General features: G+C 40.4%; 1 protein-coding gene across 25 annotated transcripts in view; it reads left to right on the top strand.

Moving 5' to 3' along the window:
- gulp1b (GULP PTB domain containing engulfment adaptor 1b) overlaps window positions 1–23,429 on the top strand; it is a 344,780-nt gene extending 321,351 nt beyond the window's left edge. For 22 of the 25 annotated variants that reach the window (XM_048534122.2, XM_059647184.1, XM_048534113.2 and 19 more), the window contains one exon: window positions 20,639–23,428. In XM_048534122.2, coding sequence (XP_048390079.1) covers window positions 20,639–20,710 — 72 coding nt within the window. In that variant the 3' untranslated portion in view covers window positions 20,711–23,428. Of the gene's footprint in view, window positions 1–12,596; window positions 12,611–20,638 lie in introns of all 25 variants that reach the window. The other 3 variants (XM_048534120.2, XM_048534121.2, XM_048534123.2) reach the window with 3 other exon arrangements.
- Window positions 23,430–26,497: the final 3,068 nt, after the last annotated feature.

The raw sequence follows: 26,497 nt of genomic DNA, 5'->3' as shown, positions 1-26,497 counted from the left end.
AGAAAACGCACCTTCAGAATGTTTAAGGAGCATGCAGGCTTATTAAACAGAAGTTATACTATCCAGATTGAGCTTGCAAAATACATTTGACGTCAGGTCGACACAGCATATGGAATGTACAGGATTGGTTATATATCAGATCAGAGAAGCAAGGATATTTTCTCATGGTAATTCTGGAGAGTAATATTTGAAAGATTTCTTTTCGATGGCCCAGAATTCATGGTCAGTGCAGAAGCAAGGAGACTTGACAAAAAACTTTATCAATCTCTCCGGTTTGAATTACACCTCTGTTGCTCTGTGTGGATCCTGTAACTGATGACAAAGCATTCTTCCTTGGGTGTTCACTTTTTGAAGCTGCAGTAATGTTATCCAAGTGCAGTAAGGCTCCCCAAACTGCTGGGCACATTAAAGGATTTTCATGGACACCAAACCAAGAAACATAAACTTCTTTTAAAAAGCTCACTTTAAAGATCTATTGTAATGAATCACTTACTAGCTCTCTTTGAATGTAAAATTAGCCTTACAGTGCCAAATTTGTTGTTTGGTAAATTTGATCAAGTTGTAATCTTTTCTCAGTTTGTATTGGTAGTGCAGAGGCGAGAAAGTTGAAATTTTTATTGATTTCGGTGATCGCTACCTTGAGGGAAGCAGGGAGCCACGGTCTGTGTCAGAAACCTGGGTGATAGCCTGCAACTTTTGGATTTCCATGCGTGCCTGATATTATGGAGATGTGGGCATTTTCATTTACAGTTCACCCCCATCAAGCTCTGTGGGTAGCATGGTGGCTCAGCGGTTAGCACTGCTGCCTCACAGTGCCAGGGACCCAGCACTACTGCTTGTGTGCTGAAAAGAGCAGGCATGCTTCCTCCAGCTGCTGTAGGCTTAACAGTCCACAGTGTGTGGGAATCTCTTTGAAATGCCACGCTTCAACTTGTATATCCCACCACTGCTAATATCAAGGCAGTCACTCCTTTTTCTAAAAGAAAATTAAGCACTATAAAATTGTCTTGTTGGAATATCAATTCTACATCTCCCCAATGAAGATGTCTTTACTGTTACAAGACACATAAATTAGGACCCCACCCAACGTTCAGAACACTTACAGGCTTCAAGCATCAGCGTTATTGATGCAATGCCATTTTAAAGCGCCAACCCATGAATTGGCCCAGAGGTGAATTTGGCACCCTGTTAGGGGCATGGGGTTCGGGCAGAATGTTAGAACAGGACATGAAGCCATAATTTTCAGATTAAACCAGCAGCTATCATGGGTTTGCTGTTGGCTCTAGAACTGGGTGAACAGGGAGAGCAGAGTACAATTGTTTAGCTGTTCATGGGTGACCGCATGATCTTCCAGTACCTCTCTTGACGATCTGTCAGTGGCTGTGGACAAGAGACGTATACTCTGCCTTGCATCTGAAAGAAGAACATGAATGAACCAGGCAAACAGGCATGGCTAGAGGTGGCCATTGATAGCAGTAGCTCTTAAGTTCAAACATTCTCATCTCATAAAATCAAGCTTTGCCAGTCTAGAAACTCTCAACTCTGTGCTCCTGCATCAGTAACAACTAAGTTTAAATCTCTGCTTACGTATAGCTTCCAACGCAGCAGCCACGAGCACAAATAGTCCACAACTACACTCAAACACCCAAATCTTCCATGCTCCCCTCGTTCACCATTTGCAAACTATTATCTGTTGCCTCCTATTCCCATTTCTGTTCCCCTTTCATGATGGTTCTTGGACATCAGGATTTTATAAGGAACAGAAGCAGCATTTGGCTCAATCACATGCCTGTTTATTAAAATAAACCCCCTCATGATTTGATACTGATCCTCTAAGTTTGTCAGAATGACATGCACCTTGATTGGTTTGTCTGACTTAATTTGCTCTGCGATTTAACATCAGCTCCCATCCAAACACTGATTCGCCACAATGTATTAGGAAAACCAAACCTTTATCAAAAAAAAAGTCAAAGCCTCAACTTTCTGTCCAAACCATAATTAATTCAGACCCAAAACAAATGGATTTAGTTGTTACCATTAGGTTACCCAAATCACTCATGCCCAAAACCCTGAGTATGTTCTGAGGAAGGGTCACCGGACCCGAAACGTTAATTCTGATTTTTTATTTCACAGATGCTGCCAGACCTGCTGGGCTTTTCCTGTAAATCCTGTTTTAGTTCATTTACCCCTTGGATTTGGCTGAAACCTGACAATCCTCCACGTGGTTTCTCCTTCCAGCGAGAACGACAGGCCATATCAACACCCTTGATCTGCCTTTGAGATTGTAGACACCTCCAGGCCAAGATCACTATAATTTGGCTGGAACATTTCCAATCCCCAACATGGCTAGTCAATCCAGAATTAACAGTAGGCCTGAGTCAGGCTGATCAGTCTTGAGCCTTCTTCTGTCTGCAATAAAGTTTCTTCAAGCTTGACCTCTTTTGTAGTGATTCAAATTAAACATGTTGCAACCACATCAATAATTTTCTTGTTGAGTAGTATGGCTGAAAGCTAATCCTCCTCGATGTATTTTACAGACAGTTAGGCCAGGTATATCAGTGAAACAATGCAGCTCTTTTCATGGAAAAAGAAATCCAGACAATATGCTCAGTTTATAACAGTTCTAAGTTTAGTTCCTTCTGTTTGGAGATGTCATAGCAACGGCACTTGGTCCCCTGATGGATTAGGGTTGAATTATCCATTTCCCTCCGAAATGGAAATTCATCACAGAAACAGTGACTAGATTCCTTAAGACCATTCGTCATAGGGGCAGAAATTAGGCCATTCAGCCCATTGAGTCTGCTCCACTATTCAGCCATGGCTGATACATTTCTCAAACCCATTATCCCGCTTTCTCCCTGTAAACCTTGATCCCCTTGGCAATCAAGAACCTAACTATCTCCATCTTAAATATACTCAATGACCTGGCCTTCACAGCCTTCTGTGGCAGTGAATTCCATAGATTCACCACTCCTTGGCTGAAGCAGTTTCTCCTTATCTCTGTTCTAATCGGTCTTCCTTTTACTCTAAGGCTGTGCCCTTGGGCCCTAGTCTCTCCTACCAATGGAAGCATCTTCCCAACATGCACTCTGTCCAGACCATTCAGTATTCTATAAGTTTCAATTAGATTTCCCTCATCCTTCCAAATTCCATTGAGTATAGACCCAGAGTCCTCAAATATTCCACATATATTAAGCTTTTCATTCCTGATATAATTCTCGTGAACCTCCTCTGAACCCGCTCCAGGGCCCAAAACGATACACAATACTCCAAATGTGCCCTGACCAGAGCCTTATAGAGCCTCAGAAGTAAATCCCTGCTTTTACATTCACATTCTCTCAAAATAAATGACAAAGTTGCATTTGCCCTCCTAACTATTGACTCAACCTGCAAGTTTACTTGGAGAGACTTCTGTGTTAGAATTCCCAAGTGTCTTTGCACTTCAGACTTCTGAATTTTTTCCACATTTAGAAAATAGTCCATGCTTTTGTTATTCTTACTAAAGTGCATGACGTCACACTTTCCCACATTGTATTCCATCTGCCACTCCTTTTTTCCACTCTCCTAACCAGTCCAAATCCTTCTGTAGTCTACCCACTTCCTCAATACTACCTGTCCCTCTACCTATCTTTGTATCATCTGCCAACGTAGCCAGACTGCCCACTGTTCCTTCATCGAGATCATTAATTTGTAAAGTAAAAAGTTGTGGTCCCAACATTGACCCTGGCAGAATACCATTCATCACCAGTTGCCATCCTGAGAAAGACCCTTTTATCCCCACTCTCTGCTTCCTGCCAGACAGCCAATCTTCTGTCTGTGCTAGCACCTTGAGTCTGACACCATGGGCCCTTATCATACTCAACAGCCTCCTGTGTGGCATTTAGTCAAAGGCTTTCTTGAAGTTCGGGTAAATAACATCCATTGGCTCTCCTTGGTCTAACCTGCTTGTTACCTCCTCAAAGAATTCTAGCAGATTTGTCAGGCATGACTTCCCCTTGATGAAACCATGCTGACTTTGCCCTATCTTACCATACACTTCCAAGTTCAGAAATATCTTCCTTCACAATGGATTCACAACCGAAGTTAAGCTAATCGACCTGTAATGCTCTACCCTTTGCCTTACTCCTTTTTTGAACAGGGTGTCACGTTTGCAACTTTCCAGACCTCTGGGACCCTCCTTGACTTTAGTGATTCCTGAAAGATTACCACTCACGCCTCCACTATCTCTTCAGCTATCTCCTTTAGAACTCTGTGGTGCAGTCCATCTGGCCCAGGTGATTCATCCACTTTCAGGCCATTCAGTTTTTCTAGCAACTTCTCCTTGGTAATGGCCAACATACTCAGCTCTGTCCCCGATTCTCTTGAATCATCGGGATATTACTCATGTCTTCCACTGTGAAGACTGAAGCAAAGTAATTATTCAGTTCCTCAGCTTTACCTTGTTCCCCACTACTATCTCTCCAGCGACATTTTTCAGTGGTACAATGTCCACTTTTGCCCATCTTTTGCCCTTTGTATATTGAAAGAAACTCTTACAAGTCCTCCTTTATTTTACTACCTAGCTTACCCTCATATTTAATCTTCTCTCTCCGTATTTCTTTTTGTTGCCCATTGTGGGCCTTTGTAAGCGTCCCATTCCTTTGGTTTCCCACTGCCATTTGCCACATAATATGCTTCTGGTTGTCTAATCCTTCCGGCCCCATGCTTCTTTTTCTAAGGGATGAATTTTTGCTGTGTCTCCTAAATTAATCCCAGAAACTCTTACCATTGCTGTTCCACTGTCATTCCTGCGAAACTCCTCTCCAAGTCAGTTCTGCTCAGTTCCTCCCTCGGGCCTGTGTTGTTGCCTTTACTCAGTTGTAATGCCATTACCTCTGATTCCGTCTTCTCCCTCTCAAATTGCAGAGTAAATTCTATCAGCTTATGATCACTGTCTCCTTAGGGTTTCATCACCTTAAGCTGCCTGGTCAAGTTTGCCTCATTACACAACACTAAATCCCGTATTGTCTGTTCCCAAGTGGGCTCCACCATGAGCTGCTCCAAAAAGCCATCTCATAGACAGTCCACAAACTCCTTTTCTTGCAATCCACTAGTAACATGATTTTCCCAGTCCACCTGCATATTGAAAACCCCCATGATCATTGTGGGTTTGCCTTTCTTACACACCTTTTCTATCTCCTGGTGTATCTTGCGCCCCAGCTCCTGACTACTGTTTGGAGGCCAAATACATTTTTTTTTACCTTTGTGTTACCTCAGCTCTACCCACACAGATTCTACACTATCTGACCCTACTTTGTTTCTTACTATTGATTTAATTTCATTTCTTACTAATAAGACACCCCAACACCTCTGCCCACCTGCCTATCTTTTCGAAAGGATGTATATCTTTGGATATTCAGTTCCCAATCCTGATTTCCTTGCAGCCACACCTCTGTGATGCCCACCACGTCATACCTGCCTGTTTTGATCTGCGCCACAAGCTCATTTACCTTATTCCTTATACTGTGTGCTTGCAGATATAACACCTTCAGCCCTGTATTAACTGTCCCTCTTCTCAGTGTCATTCGTTTATCCAGTGTGCTTGAAGTTTGATTCCTAAGCCATTCCAGACAACCTGTTCTATTTGTGTCTGTGCTAGAGACTTTAATAACCTCTCCTGAGTTCTTCTTTCCTGTCATTTTTTTCATAATTTTCCATGTAGTTGAATCGACTCCTACAGATGTTAACCCTCTACTTTGTTTCCCACTGGAGCAAGTTTCACCATTCCCCCCCACCCCACTTTCTCATTTAAATTCCTGTTGACCAGCCTATTTACCCTTTTTCACTAGAACACTGGTCCCAGCTCAGTTCAGTTGGACCGTGCCCCAGTGGCACAGGTCCCTCCTGTTCCCACACCGATGCCAGTGCCCCATAAAAAGGAGCCTGTCTTTCCCTCACCATTCCTTTAGCCACATGTTTACTTCCCTTACTTGCATGCCCCTATGCAAATTTGCATGTAGCTCAGGGAGTAATCTGTAGATTATAAACCATTGAGGACCTGTTCTTTAGTTTTGTTCCTAGCTCCTAATAATCCCTGAACAAGCCCTCTTCCCTAGTCTTGCCTACGTTGTTTGTTCTGACGTGGACCACAACAGCCGGATCCTCCCCCTCCCGCTCCAAAATCCTTTCATATTATTCAGAGATGTCCCTTACTCTGGCGCCAGGCAGGCAACACACCATGTGGGACTCTTGATCCTGCTTACAAAAGACACTATCTATTCCCCTAATTATAGAACCCTACAACTATCACCTGTCTTTTTGTTCCCCCCTCTTGAATGGCCTCCCATGCCACAGTGCTGTGGTCAGTTGGCTCATCCTCCCTGCTGCCCTTTTCCTCATCCACACAGGGAGCAAGTACCTCATGCCTGTTGGACAAGGTCAAGAGCTGAGGGTCCTCTGATCCTGACTGCAGGATCCCTCTACCTGCCTCTCTTACAGTCACACCCTGCTGCCCCTGGCCACTAACCAAATTTGAAGTACTTAATCTAGCAGGTGTGACTGCCTCCTGAAACACAGCGTCCAGGTACTTCTCCCCCTCCCCGATGTGCCACAGTGTTTGAAGCTCTGATTCCAGCTCATCAACTCTGAGCCGAAGTTCCTCGAGCAACCAACACTTGCTGTAGCTGTGGTCAGTGCAATTCACAATGGGATCAGCCAGCTCCCACATCATACAGAGACACAACAACACCTGTCTAGCCATTTCTGCTTAGTTATTTACTTTATTCCAATACTATCGTTGTAGGTGATCAGTCTCTTGATTGCATCGGGTATTAGAACTAATAGCTTTTCCCTGTTCCATTATCCTGTGATAGAAGTGAGACAGTGTGGAATTTTTCATGCTAACGCGCTGACTGAATTTATTCTCTGTATATTTGTGCTGAGAGTTGGCTTTTATTTCCAGCATCAAGTCCGTGGTTATTAAGGTTCTATTTTCTATATAGTGTCCAGTTTGAAGTGGATCCCAATCCCACACTGTAGTCCACAATGAACTCAAGCTATTAATGAATCAATATTTGTTATCATTTGTATTTTACAGTGAATAATACAGTAAAATACAGTGAAAAGCTTCAACTGTTGCCACAATCGGGTGCCATTATGAAAAGTTTAAGAATAAAAAGATATCGCTTAAAGTGAGTCCATCTTCATTCCATTGCCTCCACCATGAACCCTGAGCTGGCTCACCAACCACACCTGAGCTGCCATCTGACACCACGTCTCCTCCACCACCTCACCACCGCCCGCACCTGACCCACCAACATCAGAGCCACTACTCCTCTGGTGCCATCTCTCATCACTGGGTCCATCTTGCCAATGCTGCCACCGATGCTTGATCCCATGCTGGGGCAGTGCTTGCCCCAAAGCCAGGAGCCCCTGGCTCCAGGCCTACCACAACCAGGAGGCTCTCATCATCTGAGAAAGGACTCCGTTGCTTAATTAATTAGTGGTGTGTAGGTTACCAGTGCTTCCCATCGCAACCACCCCCACCTCTGCACTTTGAAAAGCTAATCATGTCACCAAGGAGTTGAAAACCAGTGACACATTGTGACTGCATGACATTCCAGCTCCAACTGCCCCCATGGACAATTGAAAATTCAGCCTAACAAATCAGCTAAATTTTCAAGTTAAGACTTGAATAACATGATGATGTTAAGCAAAATCATGGGACTGTAAGTTGTCTGTTTTGGTTTTCACTTGATGTACGTATGGTTACGGTTGTTTCACCGAATAGCACTTGTATTCTTCCAGAGAAACCCTGGCAAAAAAAAAAGCCATTGGGTTCAGATGTTTCATATTAGCGTGATGTACCTCTTCAAACGAGAATGTGAGCATCTGACTATACTTAACAACTCCACACAACCGTACACAAACTGCAGCCAAGAATTGTTCTTGAAGCATGAGCAATCTTAATCAACCATATGAAGGCGTCCAAAAAACTAGAAATCCTGTCCTGGTATGTTTTTCTTCTCTCCTTTGGAGATCTACTGACATTTACTCAGGAATTTCCCCCACAGTGGGAAGTTCAACAGAATGAGTAGGTGTTCAGTGTAAATTCCATCACACAATGACATTTTGTGTTTGGGCTGTGATGTGCTCAACATGCTGTGTCAAACTTCGTACTTCAACACTAATAGACTTAAGGATAGACAAAAATGGTTTATAGACTGACTTAGGTATACATACAATTTCACTGACAATATTCCTGAAATTTTCTGGATAGATGATTGTCCTTCCTCTGGTTTTAGTACCAATTTTGTTACATTCTTAAATATAGCCATTCCTTTTTGTCAACTGTAATTGTCTTTTTTAACTAATCTCTTGAATCCACACCACTGATTATAACTGATTATGAGTCAGACAAGGTGAAATCCTGGATTGTGAATTGGAAAGCCCAACTCGGGTCCACACTCCCATGACCAGTGCAGCATCTTTTTTAGCTGCTCTTCCTTATTGGGTGTCCTCCAAATTGCTCCTTGCAGAGGCCAGGGTTATTGGTCACTTTTGAATAGACGTTCTGTGCTTGCAAAATTAAGACCGCTGTAGTACAGATAACATTTCCCATCATGAATGACTAAAACACTATTCCTGCCCTGAACAACCCCCAACCACATCCCTGTGAATACTGAGGTCAATGTTTCTTAAACCACCAAAATTTTCTTCCTGTTTCCTTTATTGAAACATTTCTGAACAATTTAAACAGCCCTTACTGAATGGGGGCATGCATGGTGGTGGGTCTGGAGGGATGGCACCCTGTTGCTGCTGATATTCCTTGCAATGTTGGCAAATATTTCTGTATTCCCTCTCATTGAATAAAGTGGAAGTTACCATCCTTTCTATTTTGAATTTCCAGTCTTTAATCATTTACAATATCTATTGCTTATTTATCGTAGTAATTCACAGAATGGCTAAAGTGAGAAGGAGATTATTTGGACCATTATGACTATACTAGTTTCCAATAAATAATGCTATTCCCATCCCACACCACCCCCATATCCCTGCATGATTTTCCCTATCAAGTAACAGTCTAATTCTCTTCTTGACACAATTGACCTGGCCTCGACCACAGAGCCAGGCAGTCCATTCCAGATCCTAACCACTCATTGCATGAAAATATTTTTCTTAATGTTGTTTATTTTTCTTCCTTTGCCAATTACTCCAAATCTGTGCCTCCTTGTTCTCAATCCCTTCATAAGTGGGGATAGGTTCTCCCTATCTACTTGGTCCAGACTGCTCAAGTTTGGAATACCTCTATCAAATCTTCTGTTAGCCTTTTCTCAAAAAAAAGTTCCAACTACTCCAATATCTCTTCAAAACAGATTTTTCTCATCCCTGGAACCAGCTTATCAATATCCTCTTGAAATTGTGTACTCTTCACACTACACTAAGCTTCTGAGTTTCATATTATATACAAATTTTGAAGTTGGTCTCAGTCATTAATATACGTCAGGAAGAACAAATTCCCAACCTCAACCCCGAGGGAGATCTACCAACAATCTTCTTCCAAACAAAGCGTCTGTTCAGCATCACTCTGTTTCTGGTCGCTCAGTCGATTTCATTGCAGCCCTCAGTATTTCATGAACCCCGCTCACAAGTCACTATATTAAATACCATTTACGAGTCTATGTGTATCATGTCAACAGCTTTTTCCTCATCCAACTTCTATGTTATCTTGTCGAAAAACTTCAACAAGTTAGTTAAATGCAATTTTTTTTCTTAATGAATCCAAGTTGATTGTCCTTACTTTGTTCATATTGGTCCGCGCAAATTTTTTTTTTTCCATAAATTATTAGTTGTGGAAGCTTCCCATCATTGAAATTAAACTGACTGGCCTGGAGTTGCTGGGCTGACATTTGCACCCTTTTTTGATCAAGGTTGTAAGATTAGCAACTCTGCAGTCTTTTTCCACCATCTCTGAGTCTATGGAAGACTGACAAATTATGAGCAATGCCTCTGCAAGTTTTGCTGTCATTTCCCTCCTTATCCTTGGATGTATCTTACCTGAATCCGTCGCTTTATCAACTTTAAACATAAGGCTACCCCAACCCTAATACTATCCTATCTAACCCTATGTAATCAATTATTTTAAGTTTGTTATTCTTTGAATAAAGATAAAATTTTGTTCAGTGGGTCATATCTTGGGTGTTTACTCACTGAGCTCAGACTCATTCGTTTAATTTCTATTGAACTCAATGATATATCTTAATTTATGTAAAACATTACCTTCTACTCCTGACATGGTATCTCCACTGTTTGAAAATGAGCAATATTGAAATAACGCTCAAAGACCAAATTAAATATTAGCATATTGACCAAGTTAGAATGATACAATGAGCCTGCTGCAATGTACCTATTAGTCAAAATATGTAATAAAAACATCATTCATAACATACCCGGGCAAGAAATTAATCTTCCCGCTGTCAAGTGGCTTGGACAGCTAGTATTTATGCAACAGATCACTTTTTGCAGTGAGGTTTCTATTTCTGTCCCCCACCCCCCCGCCACACCCCCCACAGTAGATATTTAATTGAGAAAAGTCTATTTAATTGAGAAAACCTATTAAAGTCTACCTTAAGTTACAGTTGTCCAATGAAGTGTTTAAATCTTTGCTCGAGCTTATGATATTGGAGATCAGTGGATAATGCCCATGTTTTCAAACTTCTTTCAGTCATTTTTGTCCCTGTGTCATGCTGCTCCCAATGTGGATCTTGAAAATATGTGCAACAATCTTTGCTGGTGACGTATACATTTTGTGACCATGGGACAATTAAACAATTCAAGCCTCTGAAGTTATTTACATTAATATTGAAATCTGTGGATTGGACTATGTAGGACAAGATTTTAAAGGAGATAGGTTGGTCAAGTTTCTGGGGGCAGCGGATGGAAGGGCATGGTGTACAGTAGTTGGTGGGGTTAATGATAGTTAGGTAGATAAGATGGACAGTATGCCAGGGCAGGGTGAATTGGGAGGTATTTGGTTTGGGTGGGGAGTCACGACATAGACTTATCATTTCATGTTCAATAGTTGTGAGTTTGTATTAGAATCAGGTAGTTGGCTTTGGTTGGGTCAGGTTAAGTTGTGTTAGGTAGGAGACTAGTCAGATTGTGCCAAGGTGTGGTTAGGGGTGGCAAGATGAAAGTTGGGGCAGCTGGGTGTATAGTTACTCAGGTTTTCCCCTGCCTAACATGCCTTGCATAACAATCCAAGTAAGTAAGTTGGAACTGTCCAAAGTCTTAGATTCTAACTCCAATTCTGAGACTTTTTCAGACAGTAGCAATTCGGGCTGGGAATATGTTGCCCATGCACTTGCCATGGATTTTCTATATTTGTACTTCCGAAGGACCCCATGGCATGTTTTCTCTGACAATCCAAAGAGCTAAAGATCTGACCTATTGCAGTGAAGATCAGGCAAATTGTTTTCTGCTGATTTTCAAAGTCCTGTCATGCCCAATGTTAGGGCCTAAAGAGGTGTGACAGACTGCAAAATGAGCTCTTAAGCAATTTGCTTTAACACAGAAGCTCAACTTCAGTTTGGTTTGGGAATTGACTATTACAGGCCAAACTTCATTCTGGTTGAGAGAAAGTATTACCTAAAGCAAAGTGTATACAATTTCAGTCCAAATAAAATCTCTCTAAAGTTCCTGATCTCTTACATGTCTTGGTTAATATGAAACAGATTCCTCCCAACGAAATTGCAAACTAGCTACCTGAGTGTATTTACGTGCTTTTGACACATCAGAACAATAACTGATTTAGCTTTGTTATAACCCACCATTAATTGTAGCCCATCATTATTTTTACACTACCTTATTTCTATTTCTGTACATGTTATAATGTGATTAATGGGGAGAAATGTTCCATATTTTGCAGTCAGGATGATATTCTTTATTCTTTCAAAGAAGATCAGCTTGCACACGCAAGATACCCTAATGTTGGCCTGATTTTCATTACTGTTTCTACTTTATTGTGCCTTGCAGCTATATTATTTCATGAGAATTGTTTCAATGATCTTGCTATTTCTTCTTTTAATTCTGCTAATCAAAAATCTGAAATTGAATATTCATTTGCTGCCTATATGTACTTGTGTAATGATTGTTCAAGCAATTTAAAATTTGAGAATCACTTTCAGATATTTTGAAAAGATTTAAGAGCTGTTATATGTCTCAGTTTTTTTAAGCATTGGGGTGTGAGTGGTTGCTTGAGCAACTATTCTAGAAAATTCCTCAAGGAATGCTAATTCCTAGGTGCTTTTTATATTTAAGATGATGAAATTGACTTTTGTTGAACAATTTAACATGCAGAAGATGTTGAGTTTAAATAAATGCACTGATTCTGAAATTTTCTCTTTAAGCTAAGTAGGTGTATTCTTTCTAAAAGATAATGGAAAACATTCTAAATGACTTGTTGTTTATTTGCATATTAAGATATTAGTAATATTGTAAGTTCAGTCATGATCATTTTCAATTAGCTAAATGCTTACTTTTGAATCTTTAGTATCATAATTGTGCTCTTTCACTGAGTTGCATTTTTCTTTTATCTTTACGCCTACATTTCTGCCCAGCAGCGTCAGCGATGGTTGGTATATTGTATTTTGAATTATAACTAATGGACATGCATACCAAATACACTTTTTACCATGATTAATTCCATTATATTGTTTGTTTCTGAAAGGAATAAAGAATCAACATTCAAGTCCCTGATATAGATTGGCATGTCTAAGACCTCTCAGCCTGTTTCATTTCACCTTGCTAAAAGCACAACCTATTTACAGATATAGCCAATTTCAAAATGATTCCAGTATCCTAAGAAACTATTGCACCTATTAATGCTCTTCTCTATGAAGAACTGTTTCATTTTCACATAACCCCTACAGGGTGGATACAGGCCATTCAGCCCAGCAAGAACACTGACCCTCTGAAAAGCATACCACGCAAACCCATCGCCATATCCTTTCCCTGTAACCCTACGCTTCCCAAGGCTAGCACACCTAAATCTACACATCCCTGAATATAATGGGTAATTTAGCATGCCAATCCACCTAACTTACTTATCTTTAGACTGTGTGAGGAATCTGGAGCGAAAACTCACACGGGCATGGGGAGAATGGGTAACCTCCACACAGATAGTCACCTGAGGCTGGAATTGAACCCAGGTCCCTGGTGCCTTGAGGCAGTAATGCTAATCACTGAGTCTCCAGGATTCCCTTCATTTGGTCTACTTCATTTATTTTGACAGGCAGTCCACAGTTCATAGCAGTTTCAATATTTTGATAATCTTGTTTGCAGCTTCTGCATTATGATCCAGTATTATTATATGCAGGGTAGCAAACCTGCATCTTTCCTTCAGCCCTCATCTGCACAGATACAGTCTTCCATGTGCAAATTGTTCCTTGTCATGAACATGTAAGATGAAGTTAGATTTTTCTTCTTATTGATGCAATATTGCTTTTTGAAAACTGTATTTGGAAATAATTTTGATTAATGGTTAAATTGTTCCTAGGAAATATATATGTTGTCGCATGACTATACATTATTGCTGAAATAATTACAGTAGACAATAGACAATAGGTGCTGGAGTAGGCCATTCAGCCCTTCAATCCAGCACAACCAGTCATTATGATCATGGCTGATCATCCACAATCAGTATCCTGCTCCTGCCTTATCCCCATAACCCTTGATTCCACTATTTTTAAGAGCTCTGTCTATCTCTTTCTTGAAAGCATCCAGAGAGTTGGCCTCCACTGCCTCCTGGGGCAGAGCGTTCCATATGTCCACCACTCTCTGGGTGAAGAAGTTTATCTCAACTCTGTTCTAAATGGCCTACCCCTTATTCTTAAGCTGTGCCCTCTGGTCCTGGACTCACCCATCAGCAGAAACATGCTTCCTGCCTCCACAGTGTCCAATCCCTTAATAATCTTATACGTCTCAATCAAATCCCCTCTCATCCTTCTAAACTCAAGAGTATACAAGCCCAGTCGCTCCAATCTTTCAACATACGATAGACCCGCCATTCCGGGAATTGACCTTGTGAACCTATGCTGCACTCCCTCAATAGCAAGAATGTCCTTCCTCAAATTGGGAGACCAAAACTGCACACAATACTCCAGGTGCGGTCTCACCAGGGCCCTGTACAGCTACAGAAGGACCTCTTTGCTCCTGTACTCAATTCCTCTTGTGATGAAGGCCAGCATGCTATTAGCTTTCTTCACTGCCTGCTGTACCTGCATGCTTGCTTTCATTGACTGATGTACAAGAACACCTAGATCTCATTGTGCTTCCCCTTTACCTAACTTGACTCCGTTGAGATAGTAATCTGCCTTCCTGTTCTTGCCACCAAAGTGTATAACCACACATTTATCCACATTAAACTGCATCTGCCATGCATCCGTCCACTCACCTAGCCTGTCCAAGTCACCCTGTATTCTAATAACATCCTCCTCACATTTCACACTGCCACCCAACTTTGTGTCATCAGCAAATTTGCTAATATTACTTCTAATGCCTTCGTCTATATCATTAATATATATCGTAAACAGCTGCGGTCCCAACACCGAATCTTGTGGTACCCCACTGGTCACCGCCTGCCATTCCGAAAGGGACCCGTTTATCACTACTCTTTGCTTCCTGTCAGCCAGCCAATTTTCAATCCAACTCAGTATTTTGCCCCTAATACCATGTGCCCTAATCTTGTTCACCAATCTCCTATGCAGGACTTTATCAAAGGCTTTCTGAAAGTCCAGGTACACTATATCCACTGGCTCTCCTTTACCCATCTTCATAGATACATCCTCAAAACAGTCCAGCAGATTAGTCAAGCATGATTTCCCCTTTGTAAATCCATGCTGACTCTGACCTTTTCTGTTACTGCTATCCAAATGAGTCGTAATTTCATCTTTTAAAATTGACTCCAGCATCTTTCCCACCACTGACGTCAGACTAATCGGTCTGTAATTTCCTGTTTTCTCTCTCCCTCCTTTCTTGAAAAGTGGGACAACATTTGCCACCCTCCAATCCGCAGGAACTGACCCTGAATCTATAAAACCTTGGAAAATAATTACCAACGCGTCCACAATTTCTACAGCCACCTCCTTAAGTACCCTGGGATGCAGACCATCAGGTCCCGGGGACTTATCAGCCTTCAGCCCTAACAGTCTATCCAACACCATTTCCTGCCTAATATAAATACCCTTCAGTTCGTCCATTACCCTCGGTCCTCCAGTCACTACTGCATCTGGGAGATTGCTTGTGTCTTCCCTAGTGAAGACAGATCCAAAGTACCTATTCAACTCATCTGCCATTTCCTTGTTCCCCATAATAAATTCACCCATTTCTGGCTTCAATGGCCCAATTTTAGTCGTAACTATTTTTTTTCTTTTCACATACCTAAAAAAGCTTTTACTATCCTCCCTTATATTTTTGGCCAGTTTTCCTTCATAGCTCATTTTTTCTCTGTGTATTGCCTTTTTAGTTATCCACTGTTGCTCTTTAAAAGCTTCCCAGTCCTCCGGCTTCCCACTCATCTTTGCTAAGTTATACTTCTCTTTTATTTTTATACAGTCCTTGACTTGCCTCGTCAGCCACGGCTGACCCCGCCTCCCCTTAGGATCTTTCTTCCTCTTTGGAATGAACTGATCCTGCACCTTCTGCATTATATCCAGAAATACCTGCCACTGTTGTTCCATTGCCATCCCTGCTAGGGTACTGTACCACTGAACTTTGGCCAGCTCCTCCATCATAGCTCCGTAGTTCCCTTTATTCAACTGCAATACTGACACTTCCGATTCTCCTTTCTCCCTCTCAAACTGCAGATTAAAACTTATCATATTATGGCCACTACCTTCTAATGGCTCCTTTACTTTGAGGTCCCTGAACAAATCCGGTTCATTGCATAACACCAGATCCAGAATTGCCTCCTTTCTGGTAGGCTCCAGTACAAACTGTTCTAAGAATCCATCTCGGAGGCACGCTACAAACTCCCTTTCTTGGGGTCCAGTACCATCCTGATTCTCCCAGTCTACCCGCATGTTAAAGTCCCCCATACCAACTGAGGTGATACCTTTGTGACAGGCCAAGTTCAACTCTTGATTCAAACTGCACCCTACCTCCTGACTACTGTTTGGGGGCCTGTAGATAACTCCCATTAGGGTCTTTCTGCCCTTAGAATTTCTCAGTTCTATCCATACTGACTACATCTCCTGACTCTATGTCCCCCCTTGCAAGGGACCGAATATCATTCCTCACCAACAGGGTGACCCCACCCCCTCTGCCCACCAGTCTGTCCTTTTGATAGCACGTATATCCTTGAATATTCATTTCCCAGGCCCTGTCCACTTGAAGCCACGTCTCAGTTATCCCCACAACATCATCCTTGCCAACTTCCAACTGAGCCTCAAGCTCATCCACCTTATTTCTTATGCTTCGTGCATTCATATATAATATTTTTAATTTGTTTCTCCCCTCACCCTTCCTATCAATCCCTATTTCACTTGGCCATACTGTACGATCCCTTCTTGAGTTTTCTGCTCTGTTGATTCTGTTGTCCTTCTTAACTTCTCTTATTCTCACTTTCCCTTTAACTTCATTCTTAAATTTCCAGTTTGGCCCCTCCCCCCCATTAGTTAGTTTAAATACACTGTGTTACAGTGGCAAATCTGCCTGCCAGAAAGCTGGTCCCCTGATTATTAAGATGCAAACCGTCCCTCCTGTACAATTTATTCTTAACCCAAAAGATACCCCAGTAATCCAAGAATTTAAATCCTTGCTTCCGACACCAGTCCCTCAGCCACACGTTCAGGTCCATTATCTCTCTGTTCCTGCCCTCTCCAGGCTGAGGAACTGGAAGCAAACCAGAGATAACCACCCTGGGAGCCCTGCTTTTCGGCCTTCTTCCGAGTTCTCTGAAGTCCCGCTGTAGAATGCTCCTCCTTTTCTTCCCGAAGTCATTAGTGCCGACATGCACCACTACGTCTGGCTCTTCACCTTCACCCTCGAGGATCCTCTGCACTCTATCAGTGATGTCCTGGATCTTGGCACCAGGAAGGCAACACACCATCCTCAAATCTCGCCTGTTGCCGCAGAAACCCCTGTCAGTCCCTCTCACAATGGAGTCCCCTATTACCACAGCTCTCCGTGATGTCTGACTTCTCGGCTCTGCCTTTACAGCAATTTTTGACTCGCAGACCTGTCCACCTCTCGGACTGGCAGTGTCGTCTGTCTCGGCAGTTTCCAAGACAGTCAGCCTGTTTACAATAGGTGCTTCCCCTAGGGTCACTTGTACTTCATTCTTGTCTTCCTTTGTCATCGACATCCCCCTTCTCTCTTCTGGTATCCTCGGTGTAGTGACCTTGCTGAAGATTCTGTCCAGAAAATTCTCATTCTCTCAGATGAGCCTGAGGTCTTCTAGTTCTTTCTTCAGGGCTGCAACAACCTCCTTCAGAAGCTGAATGTGTACACACTTACCACAGCTATAGGAGCCAGAAACATCATCAGTGTCCCTGACCTTCCACATCATGCACACAGCACACTGAATCAGCTTGGCAGTCATGTCTTCACCCTCTTCAACAGTGGCGTAATCTCCTCACTGAGCCTCTTCGCCGAAAACTCGCACTTTACCCACCAGGCACTCCCCTCAACCCTTGTTGTTTGCTGTGAGTCTGTGGACTCTTAATTAGGTTGGAGGAGGAGGGTGGGAGGGAGGCCCTACCGTGTAGCATCTGGGGCTAAGAACACATCTACTTAAATAGCACTCCGCTGCAAAAAGGACCCGCTGGCTTCGAGGTAAGTACTTAAATAGCACTCACTTACCTTCCCAACTGCCTCTCTGCCCTGACCTCACGTCCGCCTGGCTCGCGCCGCTCTCCGCTGCAAAAAGGACCCGCTGGCTTCAAGGTAAGTACTTAAATACCTTCCCTTTCTGTTTCTTCAGGGCCTCCTCATGCTACACACCGTTCCATAGTCAATGTAATGTACTGTCAATGTTGCTGTAGAAGTAGCAACCAAGAATTGTACAAGTCTAAACTGAATCTTGTTCCTGTTATTTCTCCATTACTCATCAAGTTATAAATTAACTGTGGTGCAAAAACCATCAAAGCTCAAAACACATGCAAAAATAGCTGTCTGTTATATCTAACTTTTGAAGATGAAGTACCGAGAAAGAACCAGTTCCATAAACATTTGACACTTGGTTTTTAAATTTTTTTTTAACAAGGACAAATCAGTGAGACCAAATTAACACTGGACAGCTAGTCACAGAAAGAACTCAACAGGGAAAACCAGTAAGGCATGAATGGAGAGCTGGGTAACACAGTAATGTTGAGGATCTTGACATCCTACATCCGTTTCACCATTACCAATCTTGGCCAAGGTGGGGTAGCATGGACCGAATAAATCATCCACGTCCCTCATCAATCAGAGAAACACCATTACAGACTTGTAGAAATCCACTTCAGGAAAGGGTAATCTGGTCTTCCTGGAGGGCGTTGTTGTTCAGTAGCTGTCTGCCTCAGACTAATGAGGGCCAGAAAAGTTTTAAAGCATTAAGGGCAATGCATCTTTTGAAATTGAAGCCACTGGTGGCATGCACAAGCTGAGCAGAGGGTCGAGAATTTATCAGGCTCGAGGAGAGTGGCTCAGGGCAGAAAGGAGGAGGAGACTCTACCCTGAGCACAGATTTTCCAGACAAAGATGAAACTACCTAGACGTGACATGGAACCAGTGGTGAAGGAGATTACAATTCTCTGGACATGGGTGTGCGTGCCATTCTCAGGGAAACTGCAGCAGCACCTCATAGGCAGCTACACACCAGCGAATCACTCAGGTGTCAGAATGAGTCGCCCAACTTCATCTGACTCAACTCCATTACCAATCTCATTAATTTTAACTGGACAGGAATGTTGTTTCCATACCAATTAAATAATTATCACCCCATCTCTGCCCCCAAGGCAATAAAATCATGAATTTCAGTCAGTTCCCCACTGGAGGTGGGCTTTGGACTCAGAAATAATCATGGCTCATGTTTTTTACTCTATGGTGAAAATCTGGTTTATCGATATTTACTGTGATGATGAAAGGTGTTACATATTGTTATTTTGAAGGTGCCTAGAACACACCTGGTAGGTTCTTGCTCCCAGCAAATAATAGATCACTCACATCTGTACACATCATTACATAGCCAAGTGACAAATGTTAGAGATGCCCTCAGTAGCTCATTGAAAACATTCAGGGATAAGCACATTTTAAAAAGATTACCACCTTCATTGCTCAGGTACAACATGTATTCTCTACAGATGAAATAGAGGTTCCCTTGCGGCACATAACACAACTTGAAAAGACACCAGTTAAGGTCTTTCTGCCAATATACAATGGGGTTCCATTCGGTTATCAGACCATCTTCATGCCACAAATATATGTAAATACATATTTTTCCTTTATTCATTAATGGGATGAGGGCATCACTGGCTAGGCAGTATTTATTGCCCGGAAGGTATTGCTGTAACTCTGGAGTCACATGTAGGTCAGACCAGGTAAGGATAATGATTTCCTTCTCTAAAGGGCATTAATAGCTCAGGTTTTCCTCCGACAATCGGCAACAGATTTATAGTCATTATTGGATTCTTAATTCCACCATCTGCTGTGGTGGGATTTGAAGCCAGGTCCACAGAATATTATCTGGGTCTCTGGATTAACAGTCCAGTGATAGACCACTAAGCCACCGCCTCTCCTGTGTAAGAAAAGTGTTGGGATTTTTTTGCAACTACAGGAAAGGCCAAATTCCAGTGTTTTGGTTGTTCTTCATGTGCAAAGACTGTACTGAACCACTTCAGTAACAGTGTATGTACATAAATATTTTTCAATGAATAAAGTGTAATTTGCCAACAAAATGATCTTTCTCAGCACTTCACTAAGGAATTGCTTTATCAACCTAATAAAAGCTATGCTCCCAAGAGTACAAATTTCTGATATCAAGTCTCACACAAAAATAAATTAAATGATCACAAAATATATTTTTCTAAAAGATATGCTAAAGAGGTACTGAAGCCAAATTGGTTCCTCGTGTTTTGCTGATCTTCTGTTAATCCAAAAAATCCGCTCAATTAGCACCACAAGAAACCAAGCAGCGATACTCAACCACGAATTATCCTTTCAACTTCTTTCAATAACTGGTCCACTGATTTTCGCAGGTAAGCCATGCCCAGAGCTAAACTACACAGGAGAGTAGACAGTGTTATTAATTTGTTATGTGTGCTATCTCATAAATGTGTTTTGTGCCTGGCTTCCATTCCAAGATATTAAAATCCCTGATAAGTTATCATTAGTTTTACACCATCTATCATTAGCCAGCTTTTAGATGAATTCCCTAGGCTCCTACACACAAATGATTGATGTTATTGTTACTTTGTTATAACTTTTTTTTGCCCTTTTGAAGAGCTCTATTCAAAGCTTGAGAAGAGTTCTGGCAGATTACAAAACAAAATCAAAACTTCCAATTACAACACAAAATAACCTGGTTCTTTTTGGAGTTTTACTGCTATTGTTTTAAATGTTGTGTGTCTGTTTTTGAAAACTAGCATCTGCTATAATAACAAACCGCTTTTCTGTTTTCCAGGAGGGGTTCAAAATGGGACTAACTCTTGAAGGCACTGTGTTTTCTCTTGATCCTCTGGACAGCAGATGCTGACATTAAGGAATTTGAATATTTTCACGTTTGAATCATTCAACATATAGTGCCAATGAAGTGCCAAAAAGAAGTTTTTCTTTGTTTTCAACATTGTTTGATAATACCTCCCTTGTGTGAATTTTTAACATGATCCTGCTTGCAATTTCTTCTTGCATTTTCTTTAAGTCAGGTTAGAAAATAGCATAGAAAAGTTTGTCACAATTTATGTTACCATAAAATTTGCATTCCCCCTGACACTTTATGAAGCTATCTGTTTGTTCCTTCATTTCTAATACTTATCCAAGGAATAGAGTTTTTTTTAAAATTAGAATCAGCATTGCATTATAATTGTCCGAATTTTGAAAAGGATTTTCAAAACACAAGTTCTATATACTTTTCGTCCATCTATATGTTTGTGTGAAAAGTTTGTGATACAGAATGTAGCCGGAGACATTGAATATAACAGCTTGGATTTTCTCTGGCTTGCCTGACTTGGGGGTTCTTCAGAAATGGTGAGTGAAGTCCAATTCTGACATTACCTTTACCATTATCATTTCCAAAAGCTTTTCTCAGTGCTGTACGTAGTCAGCTTTCAGGCAGCATGCCTGCTCTTACTAGTTCTATTGCAGTTTGACCCCCACAAAACTACCCCAACTATACATTCAGCTTATTTCCAGCAAATGTCTTTCCCATGCCCTTGGAAGGGTATGTTTAAAACTTAACTTACAAAAGGATAGTGGGATACTAGAAGTTAGGTCCCACTAGATAGTCATAACTACTCATCTGGCCTCCTATGGGCTAACAACATTACAATTTCATTTTATGGTAGCTTACGGAAAGATTGGTCAAGATGAGAAAAGGCCGTTAGTACCATCCAACTCATTCTTCCATAGGTATCTCTGGTGTCACTATTACAGAATTTTTGCACATCTGGAAGATCATTCCAGGTACCAATTTCTGTGCATGAAGATGTGGATTCCAATAGCAGTCCTTTTGTCATTTGGAACCTATGCCTCCTTGTGGTTTACTTTCAAACTGCTTTTCTACTCCATGTAATATTACTTACGCCTATCTAGGACCATCTCTTACTCAATTCAGTTGAAAATGAGCAAAATCAATGTCTTACTTATAACTCTTCCCTCAAATATAAGTGATCAGCTGTTTGGTGTTATCTCCACTGTTTCTTGGACTTGGATTTTCCTTTGTGCCTCAACTAAGAGTAAATGTAGTACTAAAAGAGTGGACTGAATAGAAGATTGAACACTCTTGGCATTATACCTTCGGATTTATCCTCTGCTGATCTGACAGTATAGCCTAATCTTCCATTTGACACTCTACAGTTAGGGGATTATGTTAACTATTAAGCATAACAGAATTTACAACTCTCTTGCAACCTTTCCCCTTAAAATGTTCAATGTAATTGAACAGTTTGTCCCCTTCCTGTTCATTTGATATGTAACACCTTTGAATTTCTTGTGTTGATTTTTTTGCCATTGTTATCAATTCACAATTGTCTAAGTTCTTCCATAATGTAGCTTAAATATATCATTAGATTATGCTGGTGCCCTGTCTATATTTAGTTTTATCTACAAATTTGTTTAACCTGCATTGAGTTTATGAATCCAGGTTAATTAGATAAATCTTAAATAAATCCCAGTAGCAATCTCAGAGGAATGTTGCTCAGTACAAGTTAACCAGTTATCCACCTCCTTGTTTTATGTGAGACATTTATCTTTCAAACATAACAGCAAATTACACATTACTTTAAGAAATCATTTATCATTTATTGGTTTTCCAAATTAAAAGCTAGTGCAGATTATTTAAATACTAGCAATCATTTTAATTTTATCTCCAACTCTATTTGGAGTAGTTTATTATTCTACCGGGTTATTTAGATATGTTTGAAGTGTATCATCTGAAGTGTAATACTAATCTATTACTTGAACACTGCAGGATGATGTGTTAAATCAAGACAAATGAAGAGTAAATCATTTAAACCTGGCATTACTTTTTCAAAATCAACATATTTCAATAAATTATTATAAACAAATATCTGCATGCTTTGCCAGTATTTCATATAACTATCTTTCTTGTTTGTAATATGCAGAATCTAACAAGTCTTCCTACTTCTATCTGAACCTATGTCAAATGACAATTTTTTTGTGTTAAGGTTGGTCACAGTGTGGTACTTTTTAGTGCTTGAAATATACTTATCAGTAATCTGAGTATATTCTGAGGGTGATATAGTGTACCACTGTTAATGCTATCAGTGATACTTTTTTTTTCAAAAATCAAACTGCATCTTTCAAGTAACTGGTCACAGATTTTAACAAAATAGAGATAATTTTACATGCACACAATTGTCTTCCTTTCAAACCATTTCCTGTTCTATTTTTTGAATTGTGATTGTCAGCATGGAAAGAGTGTTGGCAATATTTGTTTAACTTCACATATCTGTTGGGATGACTGCTAATGAATTAACAAAACTTTGACTTTTGTCAAATCGCTAGGGAATATGTATTATTTAGATTCACAACTATAAGTGTTGTACCAGTATCTGGTACTATTAAGTAAACATAACGAATGTGCTGAACCAAAAAAAGTTATGATTGCTTTGTAGATGCATACTACTATTGATTTGTTTGGAAATAGGAGGTAGACCATGTCTATAACACCAGTATATCTTTGTAATGTCTGTTAGTTGTAAAAACCTCCTTCAATTACTGATAATAAATTTTTTTTTAAAAAAATGAAGATTGATTTAGTCACACTTCCTAATTTCTTTACGTGATAACAGTTCTTATAAATAGAAACTTTTGATCAATTGTTATTTTTTAATGCTGCAGAGTTTAGTTTGCTATGAAGGTGCAATTAAATGAATTTCAAACAAAGGATGCAATTGGCCGAATAGTAATCAGACAAAGAGAGTGCAAGAAAGTATTGCCAACAATATTGAAACATGACTTGGCTAGACTAGATTCAGCAGTAGACCACATACATTATATTAGATACAGAATACAGGATCAACATAGGATCTACGATTCAAATGGAAACATGTATATCATATCTGCTGTTTCTAAGTAATAATTTCGTATTGAATTTCTTTGCTCAGGATTTCTTAATTTCTGGGTGGGTATGGCTCCATGGATGTTAACATCCATTTGGTACACTTTTGAAATTAACTTCCTTCGATGTAATCCACAGCCAAGCTGGATGATGTTATTACCCAATATTCACGCACACCAACACTTAGCAAGGGGAAATAATTGGCCTGGATTCAAGTGTGGGAGCCTACGCTGTGTGTTCTTTCCTCGCTAGGCATCTTGAAACCAAGTGCAGGGTTCTGATCATTATCCAGGTGAGACTGGCCAACAGCAGAGAGAAAGGAATACATCTAGGCTCTGGAATGAGTACGCAATGTGGTGCCAAGTAACGTATAATTTTGCATAATGAAACTATGGTTAAATCACACAAAATTGATTTAACTAAGAAACAGATGTCATGGCTTTGTTTTCACTCAGTCTACTGCTGCTAGTGTTAGAAATGCAAGCCTGAAATTTCTCCAAGTTTCATACCATAATTGTTTTTAGCTATTTATATCTCTTCTGATGGAACCTACCCGTTTCCAACAATTGGACCAATGATGCAACTCGTGACGATTGAATAGAATTAAGAACATAAGCATGAGGAAATTATATTCAAGTGTCAATATGTAAAATATTTTCCATTGTGAGAGAACCTGCTCTCTGCACTGGGGTCTAATACAGCCTATTTTCCTTCAAAATTGACCCTTAAGAATTCTGGCTTCTGATCATACTCAGTGGAGAAACAACTAATCTACCTCGTGCCTCGTTAAAAATTTTGAAAAGTTGTTGAAACAAGATTAATTTTTTAAAACTCCCTTCCCTTGTAGATACCTTTCTCCCAGACTCAAATGAACTCATATTTTAAAATGAGTCAATGTAATCATGCTTTCTTGAATTAACTTTTCTTTTACCATTGAATCAACCTATATTTAGCCCATCTTAGCAAAAAGGTTTACCTGAATATATACAGTAGACAAGAGGACTTTATTTTCAGAGGTGATGACTTCTCGTTGTTTGCATTCATTGTACCTACTTCACTGACTCAGGTATTAGGTCTGAGGATAGCTTAGAGAAAATGACTGGATATTCCAAGTCTTTGAAATAAAAATTGTTTTCACTGTCTTGATGGAGTATAAATGAAAGTACTGAAAACTTCTGGAGTAGAGCAGCTTTAAAGATTTAACTTGTATCTTCATTTATTGCTGATGATTGCTGAGGTATAATGCAAGTAAATTATACTGAACAAGCAAAAAGAAATCACATCACTAATATTTACCATGTTCTTTAAGCAAGAGTTTTTTTTCCTAGATTTTGACTCTTGTACAGCAGATTTTCAATATCGTTTCATTTCAGCTTGCTCACAGTTTATAGATTCTGGCACGCATACGCTTTGGGTTGTGTATCAAGTTATTTTATTTCTGAGAGTGTTTACTTCTTTGTCAGTTACCAGATTAAATAAGGAGTGTAGAATAGTGTTCGCATCAATTTGAAATGTACTAAGACATTACATAAAAAATGTTGCAAAGAATTTTATTGCACTGATTTTGATTAACTTTGGTACAAATATAGCCTGAGTAAATGTGAGCTAGAGCACAAGGACTTAGATTTTAAAGTCCCGCAGTATTATGTTTCTGGCTGCAGAATGAATTTTGAAAAAGAGCCGCCATTAACTGTTGGAATGTCAAAGCAAAGTATACTCAGATGCTTCATTTTTCTCTAGAAAACCAAAGATGGTACAATGCAATAAAACGTGATTAAAAAGATTGCTGGTTAAGCACTGAGGCTACTACCGACTAGAACCAAAACCAATAAACAATTTATTGACATGTCCCCACAATTGAAAAACATCTTTCACACTCTGTTTCGGAAGGTCAGTCAGCTCATAAACTAAGCAAGATGATAAAACTAAGAATTTCAGATGTTGGAAATCTGAAACAAAGACAGAAATTGCTGTAGAAATTCAGCTGGCAATTTCTGTGGAGAGAGAAAAAGAGTCAGTAAGGTAGTCCAATATAGATTGTTCCTCAGGTTATGAATATGTAGATAAACATATGCACTCATGTTGAGGCGAAACCTGTTTTGGAAGCTTGATTTTAGAAGTTTAGATAGAAAGTATATTGTTTATGTAGTATGTCACTGACTACCACTTTGAGGAAACCTACTGGTACAGATCTTCCAGTTACTGCAACACGACAGACTAAAGTTGCAAGTTGCTGGACCATGCAAATATTGTAACACCTCTAGCTCTGCTGAAACTTCCACCAGTTTGGTGATTCTAAATTTGGTCAACCTGGTGCTGCTCCTGGCACCCACTCCAATGCTCCTCACAAACCACTGATTACCTGGCTTTATAGTATGGTAATGGTGAGGGGTATTTCAGGACATTACAGCTTACAACTCCATGCAGTTCTGTTGCTGATGGCCCAGAACAGCTCACAGCTGCTGCATACCAGACTTGATTTTTTTTCCTGTTTATAAACATGATTGTGCCCCACACTACACACCAGAAAATGGGCAGCAGCGGGGTTGCCTTCTTCATCAATACTGTCTCAAGCTGTTGCATTTTAACATTATCTTGTCACCATGAGTTGTAGCCTTTTGATCCACTGAGGCAGAATGGCAGACTCATTTGTACAAAAGCAAATGATTGACTATAAGGCAGAGGCAGACATGAACAAGCGCTGAAGGAAGATCTTAACAAAGCATCTACATGTTCTGACAG

Source organism: Stegostoma tigrinum, chromosome 7 (assembly GCF_030684315.1).
Source record: "Stegostoma tigrinum isolate sSteTig4 chromosome 7, sSteTig4.hap1, whole genome shotgun sequence".
NCBI classification, from domain to species: Eukaryota; Metazoa; Chordata; class Chondrichthyes; order Orectolobiformes; family Stegostomatidae; genus Stegostoma; species Stegostoma tigrinum.
This window is presented reverse-complemented; position numbering and strand designations above follow the sequence as displayed.